Below are 14,651 nucleotides of genomic sequence, written 5' to 3'. Positions count from 1 at the left end.
GAATTCCCATGTTTAAAGGATTTACAAAGCTTCTTCAGTAGGAAAATATGCTCAATAGCGGGTGTGGGTGGCCCTAGACTCGTCCTACAGGACCCTGGATAGAAAAAGAGGCAATGCAAGCCTGCAGCATTTTAGGCCCACAAATAAAAAATACTACTCATAAAAAGTTATACTTTTAAATTGGCATCTTCTGGATACTAGTTACATAAAGATATGAGATTTGTATTATTACAATGGAGGCTGTAACTGCAGTAAATCATAATGAGCAATTAATTTGTATTTATTGATACTGTATGAAACAGACAATGGAGAAAATTCATGTCTCGTTCATGTAGGAGTTGGGGGACGGTTAGAGTACAAGAACACCAACTGATTTTTTTAAACATTTAGATATGATCTGCTGCCTCTGAAGATCTTTTGTCGTACTTCACAAATTAAAACAGTATTTATACATGAATGAAATTTATTCCGAAGATCATGTAATTTAAATAGTTACTCCTTTAATTACAAAGGGCTTAAGTTGGTTTTAATATGAGGTCAGTTATGTTTGAATAGCCTTTTTTATAGCTAGAATAATAACTTTTCAAAATAGTTTTGTCTTGTCTTGGATTGTGATTTGAAATATTCAAGTGTAGCAATGAGAATGAAGGAAATGTGTTACGTTGCAAACACTATCGTACCGTGCTATTAAAGCAACGCTAGTAACATGAGAGCAGTTGCTGTTTTCTAATGTCAGACAGGCTAAATTCTGAAAGTGAACTGGTTTATCTCACTGGCCCAGTTTATGGTTCTTATCCAGACTCCCTTGTGACATTTCTTTAATCTCAGCTCTCAGGGTGTAAAACATTCAGTCCATCATAGCTTTTTATGCTGCTACACATCTTACTTCTTTCCTTAAATGCTTGTATTTCATTGCATTAGGGCTTGTGTGTCTTTGGCCTCCAAGAATCGGATGATTGGAAATGCAGCCAAGAGTCAGGTAAGGTCTGCCGTAACATTTGTCTCCTGATTGTATTTTTAGCTACTACTTCATTGGGTTCATCATCTCGCTTGTTAGCCCTGATGAAGAATCAGCAACAGAGTATTTCTCAACCCCAAACATGTGGAAGCTAAAGCAGGTTGGCTATACTAGCAGAAGACCACACCACACTATTCTGTTAGTTAAGCTCTTTAAACTGATGGAGTGACTTAGACAGGATTGTGAAAATTGGACATTTTGAAAAGGAAAAATCTTGCCTGTTTTCAGAACTGCAATAGACAGAAGGTTGAGTTGGAGTATGGAGGAAACTAACTAGAAAGTGTGGATCAATTATGAGTTGTATAAAAGGTTTAGTGTCTTTAGTTCCACCATAGAACCATTTGAATAATTTTTGACCATGTTCATCCTGTTATGACCACAGTAGCAGGAAAAGGAGCCATGTCACAAAGCTTAAACTTTCTCAAAGTGCTTACCAGGGCATTTTCATAAACTGCAGTGGTTGTCAACATCTTGTCCAACGGAACAGTTTTGAGTTGTGTTGGAACATGAGATCCTTATCATTGAAATGGAGCTAGCAAATCTGTAGAAAATGAATAGTGGTTGGAATTTGTACCAGGAGGGTTAGAGTGGGGCCCGTGTTTTTTCATGGGGGCACAGAACAAAAGAATTAAACACACACAAAAACTAGGGCAAGAGCGCATTGTTTAGTACATTAAGTGAGCCACAAAGTCAGCGTTGCACATTTCTGATCTAAAAGACCAAAACTGTGATCCGATCCTGTCTTAGTATTGTGGAATCAAGGTTTTTCCTTAGCCTATCTGTGTGATAAAATGTTAGTTTGAATAGAAGTGATGATAGAGAAATTCTGTACCATTCACTATGCTATACTGTTTAGGGGTACAGAAAGCAGGTGCCTCCCCTCCCTAGTCTAGATAAGGGTGAGGGGAAGGTCATTAGAAATAATGAGTTCACTAAGCCTCCTTCAAGCTATGGTTAAAACTTATGCTCGTATCGTTCTGCCATCCTGTTTCTGGTGTGAAAGTAATACAGTTGTCTGAAATGTTTATCTGAGCAAATTTATGTCTTTTGATGAACTAAAGTGTTTCTCTTGGGAAGATTCAATGTTCGTGTGTGTGTATGCTGTGGATTCTTTTTAAATGTATCGGTGTGTTTCTGAATGCTTCAGAATCGCACTCAGCTGTATTCAGCTGGTTTGTGCCATTCTCCTCTGCAGACTAAAATAAAACCTTTTCTTCCTTGCATATCAACTCTCAGTGCTCATTTTTTACTCCACAGTATATAGACTGCAGCTTAAAGCTGACTGGAATTTCAAAATATTTGATAGTAGTAAATTGTCTAGGTAAAAATATTAAATTGGTCGAAGGGGTGAATCAGCCAGGACCAGTCCTGGCCCCTGCTGGCCTTTGGCTAGAACCCCCATGGGTCCAACCCGCCCACAGGTGTACCAAATAAAGAGTCCAGACGAACGTCTTCTTCTCTGTAGACTTTAACTCTCCAAAATATTTCTTCTGCCTTTCTACCAGGTCATAACAAACTTTAAAAATACAGTCCATGGCTTCAAAAAGTTTCATGGCAGAGCGTTCGATGATCCGTTTGTCCAATCAGAGAAAAGCAAACTGCCTTACAGCCTGCATAAGCTGGCCAACGGAAGCACTGGAATTAAGGTAACGTCGCCGTCCTTTTAACAAATCCTTTATGAACACTCCTTCAGCCATTTTTTACCTGGCCTCGTTAACTGTTAACAGGTGCGCTACCTAGACGAGGAGAAAGTGTTCACGGTGGAGCAGATCAGTGGGATGCTGCTTACTAAGCTGAAGGAGACGTCGGAGAGTGCGCTGAAGAAGCCGGTGGTGGACTGCGTGGTCTCTGTGAGTGACTGAACATCTCGGCCTTCTGTCAGTGTAACTCAGAGCCCTTCAGGGAAATTAGCTGAACTCTGGTTTTTGGTGTTGCAGGTCCCTAGTTATTTCACAGATGCGGAGAGACGGTCAGTCCTGGATGCAACTCAGATTGCAGGGTTGAACTGTTTGAGGCTGATCAACGACACCACAGCAGGTCAGTAGCTACGTTTACATGCGCAAAATTTCCCCGATCCGATCCAAACCTTGGTTGATCGGAAATTCAAAATCTCCGTTTACATGGACACTAAATGAAATGATCCGATCATGACGTGTGTATACATGTACTGAGCGTTGGATCAGATTAAATCTTTTAAGCATGTGCAGAACTTCCTGCCAAACTTGGCAGTTCTGTCTGCGTCTGGTTTTTGGGAGGCCTGACAAACGATGCGCTCGGAGCGAGCGGAAAGAAAAACGGAGAGAGGAGGAAAAAAGCGCTTGGCAGCGAAATGTACGAGAGAAAATGTAGAGAATGAGCGATTGAACCGGCGTGGGAGAGCGAGTGGGCTGTGGAGAGAGAAAAGAGGAAGAGGATAAATTCCTGCTTCCTGCAGCTTTAAATGAACTTGAGTGTATAAGTCGGCGTTCCTAGACTCCCCCCGCCATGTTGTTCACAGCGAGAGCGAGAGCGACCGGTGGTTTCCTGTTGTTGACAAGGCGGAAAAACGTCACGCTGACGTCGCACACATGCGCAGTGAAGATTATTTTACTCTTAAGATCCGAATGGGTGTTTACATGGACGCCAATCGGAATGGCGATCGGCAAAAACCACCTCTCTCATTCGGAATTAAATTTAGATCCGATCGGACCGAATCGGATTAGAATCTTCAGTCTGACATGTTTACATGAAACATTTTTGATCTGATCAGGCCTTCAATCCGATTAGTTGTGTCCATGTAAACGTAGCTAGTGTTACTTTGGTCTACACTCAGAAAACACTGAAGGAAATGGAAATGATTCAAATAAATCACTTAATTCTTAACAGTGGCATTGGCTTATGGGATCTACAAACAAGATCTCCCTGGTCCTGAAGAGAAGCCCAGGAATGTGGTGTTTGTGGACATGGGACATTCATCGTTCCAGGTCTCCATCACAGCTTTCAACAAGGGGAAACTCAAGGTGAGTACATATTTCCACATGATTTTCAGAATAAAAGTTAGTCTTAATCCTCTCGATCACTCGTCAGGTCCTTGCCACGGCATTTGACCCGTACCTCGGGGGGCGAAATTTTGACGAAGCCTTGGTGGATTACTTCTGCGAGGAGTTTAAGACAAAGTACAAGCTGAACGTGAAGGACAACCCGAGGGCTTTGCTGCGGCTGCACCAAGAATGCGAGAAGCTGAAAAAGCTAATGAGTGCCAACTCCTCTGACTTGCCTCTAAACATAGAGTGCTTCATGAATGACATTGATGTTTCCAGCAGGATGAACAGGTCAGTTTTTATTTCATTTTAGATAAGGCAATGTAGGCATAATTTATTATACTCCAGACATGAAGGGGTCATTCACCATATGAAAGGATCAGTATGTGTTAAAAACTGGATACATATTTCACCTTTAATGTGACATTATTTATATATCCATCCATCCATGGGTTCTGATGCCTATCTCCAGCTGTCAATGGGCTAGAGGCTGGGTACGACCTGTACAGGTCGCCAGTCTATCGCAGGGCAACACAGAAACAAACAGGACAAACAACTATGCACACTCACACTCACAGCTAAGGAGAATTTAGAGAAGCCATTGACCTAACAGTCATGTTTCTGGACTGTGAGAGGAAGCCGGACTACGTGGAGAGAACCCACACATGCACAGGGAGAACATGCAAACTCCATGCAGAAAGACCCTGGACACGGAATCAAACCCAGCACCTTCTTGCTGCAAGGCAGAGTGCTAGCCACTGTTCCATTGTGATCTATATGAAAATTTGGCTGTGTCAATGCAAATGGCCTCAACTTTGACCAGGTTGTCTATTTTTGGATACACTTAAATCTGATTTTTTTTATGTATTTTCCATCCCAAAAATCCTTTACCGGTATTTTAAAATCCCATCGAAATATCATGAACTTTATGTTTTCCACGAGATGATGACACATTCCTTGTATTATATGTTAACAAATTTGCATACATTTGAAAGGAAATTGATTTGTTTACTACTGATTTGATTAAATCCCCCCAGAAAAGGTTAAGAAGCAGTAAAGCTGGCAATATTTGACTCCCTTGGGGTCACATAATAATAATGGATGATTATTCGTTGCCTTGCACCAAAAAGTTCCTGGACATAAGTCTGGACACGGCGATTTTCTGCTTGGAGTTGTATGTCCTTTTTGTACATTAGGGGTGTACTCCCACTGTCATCCTAAAGATTACTCTTAAGTATGAGCCGTGAATATTACATATGCAGTGTAAAAAGGAACAATATTTGCTGAATATTGAGGACTTCACTTTTGTGTCCAAGACAGACAAATACAGCACCACTAGAAGGAAGCCAGAAGGTTAAACCTGTTAAAGCATCTCCTGGTTTTAAGACAGCACCGGAGTCTACCTACATTAAACATTTTGACCAGCAAATATTTCTCTCTTTTTGTCAAAAATGCCTAAGATCTGTCAGATTTGAGTGATATTTGGGAATGTCTCTAGCCCTAGCTGCAGTAAAACTGCCAAAGCACGATGCTACCTCCACCATGTTTTACTGTGGGTTACAGATCTTTTTTGGAATAATCCTCAGAGAGCTCTATTTGGCAAATCTGGGACTTCCAGTTCTTGCCTGTGTCACGTCATAGATTTGCTACTGATGATGAGTGTCCTCACTTTGTTGTCTGGTAATTGCATTGCATTGTTTACACTTTTGTATCCTTCTTCTGACTGATACTTTTGAAAGTAACTTCTTCTGATGCTTTCGGGGTTCTCTGTACATCAAGGCGTTTTTTTGGGAAATTGATTATTAACTGTGTTTGGGGTTTATCTGGTGCTTTTTACCTGAAGACTGCATCACTGCAGCCTTATTTGTAAGAAAGATGTCAGATTTTGTTTGGTGAGTTTTTCAGCTTTTAAGTCATTTTAAGTTTTTTTCACAATAACCTGTCTGTTTAAAAGCAGTCTGTAGACTCTTTACATCCACTCTAAGCAGTCTTTGTGTGTCTGCAGGACTCATTTTGAAGAGATGTGTGCTCAGTATCTGATGAGAGTGGAGACGCCACTGAAAACAGCCTTTGAACAATCAAGTACGAACCTTTGAGAATATCATCCCATTCTAAAAACAATGAAGGGGTTTTCTCATTAATGTGTCTGTCTCTGGATAGAGTTAAATCGGGACGACATCTATGCAGTGGAGCTTGTTGGAGGAGCCACGAGAATCCCGTCCATCAAAGAGAGAATCACCAAATTTTTCTCCAAAGACATCAGCACCACCCTCAATGCTGACGAAGCTGTTGCCAGAGGATGTGCCCTTCAGGTGGAAATCCTCTCTGAGTTTCAGCATCTAGGGAAAATATCCTAAGGATGCCGGATGAGCACTAACTCTGTGCGTTTCTGTGTTTGGATGCAGTGTGCAATTTTGTCTCCAGCATTTAAGGTTCGGGAATTCTCAATCACAGATGTGGTTCCTTTTCCAATCACGCTCCGGTGGAAATCACCCTCAGAAGATGGACTGGGGTAAATATAATGCATTAAAAGCGTGATTTATTGACCTCATTACAGTTTTACTCACCTGAATGAGGAGATCAGTGAGTAAGAGGTAATCTTTACTTTATGTTCTCTAAAAGTTTTTTTTTTTCTTCCCCTGCAGAGAGTGTGAGGTTTTCAGTAAGAATCACCCTGCTCCTTTTTCCAAAGTGATCACTTTTCACAAGAAGGAACCTTTTGATCTGGAAGCGTTCTACAGCAGTCCTCAGGAACTTCCCTACCCGGACCACAGGATAGGTACTAGTGCTGATTCTGCTGCTTTTGCAGAGAACAGAAACCACACAACAGTTTAAAGTGTTTGAATACAGAAGAGTTAAGCAATACTTTACAGATTTCCTCTGTTTTGACTTTTATTACATAAGCATATATCAGAGTAATTATAAAATTCAATGAATGGTTTCTTATATTGAGAGAAAAGGTCATTCAGAATAATTAGGTTCTATGTGAAAAGTGATAAGGCTCATAAGCCTGATAACTGTGATGCATCAGATATTTTTGACAGCTGTAATGAGTCCTTAAATGTTTCTACAGGGTTTTTCTTTCTTTTTTTTTTCGCCCAATCACTCACTAAGAATAGTTTAAATAGGCCTCATTGGAGGTTTTTTTTCCAACTCATCTGTTCGAGATCTATTTATCTAAAATCTGAAATGATTATATTTTCTCCTTCAGTACTTTTGGATAAAGAGCACAATTATTGGGTTAATGGATCAATTACAGCTAACTGTCTGGGTCCTAAAGCGGTAGATCATAGAACAGAATAGAATAGACTTAAGTACAAAGCAAAGAAATGTAGTTTGCGTCTATCCAGAAATGCTATACAGGATATAAATATTTATTTACAAGTGCACAGAGACTATGTATGTATGGATTATAAATTGTATATATAAACAGAGAGTAACTGAAAGAGGTTATAAAATAATTAAATATGAAAAACTATATACAGATTATACAGGAAAGTTAGGATATGGATTATATATATATTTCAGTGGGGTTATAATACAGGATAAATAATGACAGATAATGGCAGATAAAAGATTTATACAGCTATAGTTGTGAAGTGCGTGTTAGATCCATGGATGCGTAGAGCTGCTCCACATCATTGCGCTACCAGCACCACATTTAAGTATCAGTATAAGGTTGTTTTTCTAACATTTATTTTCAATTTTACACAGAATATAAGAATTGACGTTTTTTTTTCACACAAGTCCTGATCTTCAGGATCAACAGGATTCTCTTAGGCATATCTGAGATTAGGTTCTGTGTTTTGCATTGTGTTCTTTTTTGGTCTAGAGACTCTGATGCTGTAATTTTTTATTTTTATGAGCTTGAGGAGTCAATACCACTCTCTTTGAGTCCTTGGATAGGCCTCCTGGAAAGATTATCCCATGTTCCATGTTTTTCCCTTTGGTTGACAAAGGTTTTCAGTTTTAGATTTTGAAATGTTTGGTAATCTCTCCCAGACTGAGAATATCAGTAACCGTTTCTCATCAGTTTTCAAACTTCTGTAGATCAGCAGAGTCCATTGCATTTTAGGATATTTTAGCCTACTTTATGTTGTCAAGCAGGTTTTGTTTAAAAGTGTTCTTGATTCTACTTATTTTGAAGGAACCTGACCTGAAGCTGCTGAAACTGGGCCTGGAATTATAAAAAAAAAAAAGTTTTATCACAATTGAGTATTAAACAAGGGGGTGATTACTTTTTCATAATGTGTCAGGTTGTTTTGAGTAATTTATTACCCTTAAGGAATCAAATAACAATGAGAAAATACTTTTTCTATTTGCTTTTATTTTTGATCAGTACTAATGTGTTTGAACATTTTAAGTTACATAAAATAGCTTCAACAAGGAGCCAAATACTTTTTTTATCTACTGTAGCCTATGGCTTGAGAAACAAAGCTCTCTATGGCTGTATAACCTGCTTGTTTTATTTCCATTTATTACCAGGCTGCTTTTCAGTGCAGAACGTGGTTCCTCAGCCGGACGGAGACAGCTCTAAGGTAAAGGTCAAGGTGCGTGTCAACATTCACGGCATCCTCAGTGTGTCCAGTGCGTCACTGATCGAGAAGCTGAAAGGGGAAGCAGAAGACATGCAGATTGAATCTGAGCCGCCGGCACAGAATGAAGGAAGAGCAGAGGAGCAGGTACAGTTCTGATCTACACAGCTACCGTGTTACACAGAAACCTGCTTGTGTAATAGCTCACAGTATCTTCTTTTAGAGATATGTGATCCCTGAGAAATTATGCAACACATCCTTTTAGATTTTAACAGTTTCTGGAAGACTTTGAGAGTTTTTACTAATGTTTAGTCCAGTACTTGAACATTTTCTGATAGATGGGTTTATCTTTATTTTTTGCCCATTTAATTCTGCTTCTAGAATCTATCCCGAAGTAAAAAGCTCCTGGAGTTAGAAAACATGAGCTGATGTAGTCCAGGGCTGCACATAAACATGTGATCACAACACTGTATATTGGGATGTTGGAAGTGATGAACCCAAAATTTACTCCCTTTTTTTTTGTCCCTCTTTTCCATTAGCACTTTTTTGCTTTCATTCTCTGCAACCTTTAGCTTCTTAGCCATTAAAAGAAAAATAAACATCCAGTTTGAAAATCAGGACAGTGAGAGCCCTTTAAACTGTCAAAATGTAATTTCTTGATGCAGCATTTTTTATGCCTGGTGCTTAAAACATTATGTTCTGTCAAATGTTGCATCAAAGTATTTCTTTGTGTTTGTAATGTTAAATATATAGGCAGCGCAGGGGTGATTGGGATTAGAGATATGGTGCTGCTTTAATTTATTCTGATGCATAACAGCAAACATTACAAAGAAGGACAGCTAATCTAAACCTCCAGATATTTTGTTACAAACATCCTATCTTTAAGACTTGCTCTATTTTCTATATAAATTGGAAAGTCTGTGTAGTAACAAGCTGAACTTTACGTCATTTACGTTCATTTATGTTTAGTTATGCTGGTATTAAATAACTGAATGTATTTTGCCCTAGAACAAAATGCAGGTGGAGCAGGAGGGTCAAAGCCAGGGAGATCAACTGAATGAGGAAAGCAGCTCCTGTAGTAAGGTAAGTCAGGCGTCATTTGATACACAGTCTTAGAGTCTGTGGTCCCCGAGCCCAGTCCTCAGGGCCCACTGTCCTGCATGTTTCAGCTTTGCCAATGCTTCCTGTATTGAATGACAACATCTTCTTATTTGCATGTAAAAACCTACATCTAAAACAAACAAGATAGCAGGTACAAAGAACTATAGCCAAGCCTTTATGTCAATTTTGAATCTTTGTTTTGATTGATCAATTTATCCAGATCTGTGGAAACTTTTTAAAAGTCACTTTGATGGACAGAAATTCAAACAAACTCATATCAAGGCAAAATAGACAGCCTACACATCACTTTGACATAATCTATATCTACTCTTATGTTTAGCATGCTCATAAAGAGGTAGGGGTGTCCCAATACTGGTATTGCAACTTTGAGAATTTACAGATACTGGCATTGACCTTACATGACATAGGCAGGATTAATACATGATTTTATGACTTATTTTGTTCTGTAGAAAATTGGAAAAGTCTTGATCCACTGATACTTCTAAAACAGTGAACGATAGTCAACAGCAACATTTATGAGAACAACTGACCCATGTAATATTAACCAATTGATAAAAGATTCCTTAAACAGAATCAGAGCATTACTATAAGCCTGACAATATCGGAGATTTAAGATGCAGACTGATATTAGCTTTTTTGCTAATATGGGACCGATATCCAATAATTATGTAGGATCTGGACACCCAGATAAAGAGGTCTAAGTGTAGAGCTGAAGGTTCTTACAAACGATTGGTTGAAAAAAAACTAATTAAAAACTGCTATTGGATTTCTTGACTCCAGTGCAGCTTTTGATATTGATCACAAACTATTCCTTATGAAGCCGTCAGCTTAAGGCTTTAAAACATCAGCTATTAATTAAGAGTAGCTATCTTATTGAAACAGTGTGTTATGTTTGATGGTATTTGTTTCAATTATAAAACCCTTCCATGTGGAAATCCATAAAGTAGCCGCTTACTGTAGGTCCTCTGCTTTATAGCAGTTTTCCTATTATAAAAAGTATGAATTACTATATATGCAGATGATTTCTTCGGATAGGTTAGATCAAGTAAAGTTCTGAGTGTGTGACTGACTATATGATGAAACAGAATGTTTCAAAGCAAAGTGTGTGCTGAGCTATAAGTATCCTATAAGGCAAACTAAACTGTTGCAGATTGTTGTACAAAAACAATCAATAGAACAAGCAGAAGAAGCCACGCTAATGGGAGTTTTAATAGAGAGAACTCTTTCTTTCTTGGTCTACATGCATTAAAGCGCTCATTACTAAAGTGAGCAGAAATATTGCTGTAATCTGACTAAAAGCACATTTTATGTATTTTGAAATAAGAAAACTACAACTACAGTCTTTAATTCTTGTCATCTTCAATGTTCAGCTTTTTTGTTGAATGCTTAAAAAAAACATCAGGATAAACGGCAGGTAGCTCAAAATAAAGCTGGCCGCCTGGCAGTTGAATTTCATTGTAAAACAGATGTGAATTTCATCCTTTAATGCCTATCAAGGATCAAAGTCGGTGACAGACTATCATCTTCCTTCATTTTTGATTTTGTTTTTGTTTGAAGATATTGCACATTTTTTTTGTAATGTTTATAAAAGTATGGTTTTATTGTAATGTCTGTGGTGCAGGAAGAATAGTGTCTACTACGAGAGACACTACGAGGATCCTTAAATACAAAAATAAACCAGGGTCGAGAACTGCTGTTTTACTCTGCATGAGTCACACACACCCTACTGTGTCCTTAATGCCTTGATAATTGATGCTAATGGGACCCTGCAGATCTGGAAGGATATCACTTCTGAAAGAATTAGTTGTGGTTTTGCTTTGTGTGTCTTTTTTTTATGTAAATGCAGCCACAACACATGTTTAATGTGTGCAAATTCTTTATTCTGTATAAGGAAGGGGCAGCTGGAGAAAAGCAGGACCCAACAGCTGGAGGCAGCAAGCCAAAAGTCAAGGTGAAGAGTATTGATCTTCCCGTTGTGGTCAACAACATACGGCAGCTGGATGGAGATGTTCTTGCTAACTTTGTGGAGTATGAGGTGAGAGATGCTGTTGCCTTTGAAAAGCTAAGTCCTTCAGTCTATGCTTAATATAAGGAATAAAACAAGATTTTGCTGAAAGGAGAACGTCTGCGTGATGAAACCAGAACGTCAGTTATTTAAATGCAAAGAGCCTTCTCTGCCATAAAGAATTATTTGAGTGTCAAAAACTTTTGAAGCATCCTCGGTTGTCTGTCTGAGTTTTAGGTGCTGCTCCACAAGGAGAATAGATATTGATTGGCTCAGTTTGTCTGCATCATTTTAGCCTCTAGCATCGTTCACCCACAACAGAGTTTAATTAAGAAATAGTCCAAAATTGAATATATAGTAGACTGGAATAGACATATAAGACAATTTTCAAACTAAACTGAAAATGGGGTCGTAGGGATATACACAAGGTTTATAAGCTACAAGATATCAAAGATATAAAAAAATTATTAGAAAAAGTAAGGGAACATTTGCAACAAAAAAGTATGTTTGCTTGTATGTATATTTAAGCAGCAAAAAAAAATGCCTGTAGGGAAGGGAGGAAGGATCTGTGATAACACTCCTCTGTGCATTTAGGGTGCAGCAGTCTCTAGCTATGTGGCCGTTAATAATGCTGCACTTAATTCTATTTAGTTCTTTCCTAGATTAGAGCGTGTTTGTGTCTTTCTCTGTCATGGATTGGGCTGCTGTTCAGATTGTACATGGCCCTCGCCCAATATGAACTGTAGAAATGTTTCAGAGCACTGAATATTTTTCCCTTTTCCCTTTCAGCGTCAGATGATTTGCCAGGACAAACTAGTGAAGGAGCTGAACGATGCTAAAAATGCAGTGGAAGAATATGTCTATGATCTGCGAGAAAAGATCTGTGGGATTTATCAAAAGTACATTAGTGAGGAGGTATGTCAACATTTTTTCACTTTAAAGCAGCAAAGACTTCTATGTCTGAGCATATAGACCAATGCAGTGCTCCTGATATTGATAACAGGATGGTAACCGATTGACGTTGATGCTGGAGGACACTGAGAACTGGCTGTATGAGGAGGGAGAAGACCAGCCAAAACATGTCTATGAGGAGAAGTTGGGCGCTCTCAAGGTTTGCCTTCATATGCACACTTTGAGATTATATTTCTACAATCTACTGGGAACCTGCAGATTTTATTAATTCAGCGTGATTTTCCAGAGATTTGGTGAGCCCATACAGGAGCGGCACAGAGAGAGCGAAGAAAGGCCGAGAGCTTTTGAAGAACTGGGGAAGAAACTGCAGCTATACATGAAGTTTCTGGATTCTTACAAACAAAAAGTAGGCTTTCCAACCTTTTTCATCCTTCTTTAAATCCTTAAAGAACCTAAAACTTTTTCCCTGAACAACCTCTTATTTTCTGAAGGATGAACGTTTCTCACATTTAAGTCCAGAGGATGTAAATGCTGTGGAGAAGTGTGTGCATGAAAGCATGGGCTGGATGAACAACAAAATTAATGCACAAAGCAAAGCTGCAATAACTCAAGACCCAGTGGTTAAAGTAGCAGAAATAATTGCAAAAATCCAGGTATGAATAGGTATTTAACACAGTGAGGTTTAGACACTACAATTTACTGACTGCAGGTTTCCACCCAATCTAGGAACTGGACGACGTTTGTGGTTCAGTTGCCAACAGACCAAAGCCAGCTGTCGAGGAGGCGGCAGACGTTAGCGATCCGAACAACGGAGCTAACAACGGTCCCGCAAGCAGACAGGAAGCAGACGGGAAGGGAAACCAGCACCCAAAGCCAGGAGCTAAACAGATGGAGGTAGACTGAGGACCAGACTGACAATCATCACGGCGTTTTCCATTACGCTCCTCCTAGGAAGTAGAAACACAAAAGCTGGGCTCACGTCTCAGTCGTCACCAGCCTCCTCCGTGGATTGTTATCGTGTCATCTCCCAGTGGACTTCAAGCCTTCAAATCCGTTCATTCCCATGTGTGACAGTGCTGTGCTTTACTCTCTCACATCTTCCACATGCAAAGAAAAAAGTTCTGTAACTGGTTTAACTCAGATTATACCAGAAAGATCAATCCAGTATCACCTGTAATCCCAAAGACCAGTAAGAATATTCAGTACTGTTCAAGCAACTGTTAATGCAGAACGACTAGTTCACGTGCGAGAATACAAATCCTGTATATGTATCCGTTTCTAATGGGTTGAAGTGATGCTTATGTCTAGAAATTGTAAATATGATTTTAGTAAATAAATCAGACTGCATATATATGTACACTGAGGTGTTCTTTTTTTTTTGTGCCCTTTTCCCAATATAGCTCTGGGAATCGAAGTCCCAGAGGTAGACAATAGACCAACAGATTGGTTTTCACAAGAAGACCGTTATGGTTGTTGCCATAAGGTTCTGCTCAGTAATTATATATGAAGCTTTATTGAAAAGGATTTGGGAAATAAAATCATATGCAATGTCTTATTCTTAATGTTTCCTAAGAAAATTTGTGGAACATCAAATTTTTAGTGAAAGAAAAAACATATATAACAATATATTTTGTCTCTATCAATCAAAAGGAATTTTAATATCTTTGGAAGAAGAATTTAGATATAAAATATGCTAAAATTAACCTATGGTATGTCATTAAAGCTATTTTTGTCTTTCTTCCAATTAATCTGTGTTCAATGATTGCACTAATATAGTATAATCATAAAAACTCATGAAATTCTATAAGTCTTTCCATGTAGATGTTATATTTGATAAAATTTTTATGTATGTTTTTGATTTAATTAATATTTAAAGACCTGCTGCATCTTGTTTTTTAAGAGCAGCCAAGTTTATCAATCCTTACATGGACCAATAGGTTGTTTCAATACTAATAGATTTCCTTTATGTCATACTCCCCTGGACATACATCTGGTCTTTCTTTAAAGATTTATTGATAATTTTTAATGAATATAATTTT

The 14,651-nt window shown here is 38.6% G+C and overlaps 1 protein-coding gene across 1 annotated transcript in view; it reads left to right on the top strand.

The window, feature by feature from the left end:
- hspa4l (heat shock protein family A (Hsp70) member 4 like) overlaps nt 1-13,980 on the top strand; it is a 16,584-nt gene extending 2,604 nt beyond the window's left edge. The window contains exons 2-19 of the mRNA XM_015397084.1: nt 922-979; nt 2,524-2,664; nt 2,746-2,868; nt 2,956-3,055; nt 3,884-4,017; nt 4,085-4,329; nt 6,044-6,120; nt 6,199-6,350; nt 6,444-6,550; nt 6,684-6,817; nt 8,524-8,720; nt 9,582-9,656; nt 11,587-11,730; nt 12,490-12,615; nt 12,704-12,811; nt 12,899-13,018; nt 13,104-13,265; nt 13,339-13,980. Coding sequence (XP_015252570.1) covers nt 922-979; nt 2,524-2,664; nt 2,746-2,868; nt 2,956-3,055; nt 3,884-4,017; nt 4,085-4,329; nt 6,044-6,120; nt 6,199-6,350; nt 6,444-6,550; nt 6,684-6,817; nt 8,524-8,720; nt 9,582-9,656; nt 11,587-11,730; nt 12,490-12,615; nt 12,704-12,811; nt 12,899-13,018; nt 13,104-13,265; nt 13,339-13,515 — 2,380 coding nt within the window. The 3' untranslated portion in view covers nt 13,516-13,980. The remainder of the gene's footprint in view (nt 1-921; nt 980-2,523; nt 2,665-2,745; nt 2,869-2,955; nt 3,056-3,883; nt 4,018-4,084; nt 4,330-6,043; nt 6,121-6,198; nt 6,351-6,443; nt 6,551-6,683; nt 6,818-8,523; nt 8,721-9,581; nt 9,657-11,586; nt 11,731-12,489; nt 12,616-12,703; nt 12,812-12,898; nt 13,019-13,103; nt 13,266-13,338) is intronic.
- Nucleotides 13,981-14,651: the final 671 nt, after the last annotated feature.

The sequence above is a fragment of the Cyprinodon variegatus genome, unplaced genomic scaffold, assembly GCF_000732505.1.
Source record: "Cyprinodon variegatus isolate N-32 unplaced genomic scaffold, C_variegatus-1.0 Scaffold838, whole genome shotgun sequence".
NCBI classification, from domain to species: domain Eukaryota; kingdom Metazoa; phylum Chordata; class Actinopteri; order Cyprinodontiformes; family Cyprinodontidae; genus Cyprinodon; species Cyprinodon variegatus.
Note: the sequence above shows the minus strand (reverse complement) of the source record. Positions and strands in the feature narration are given on the sequence as shown.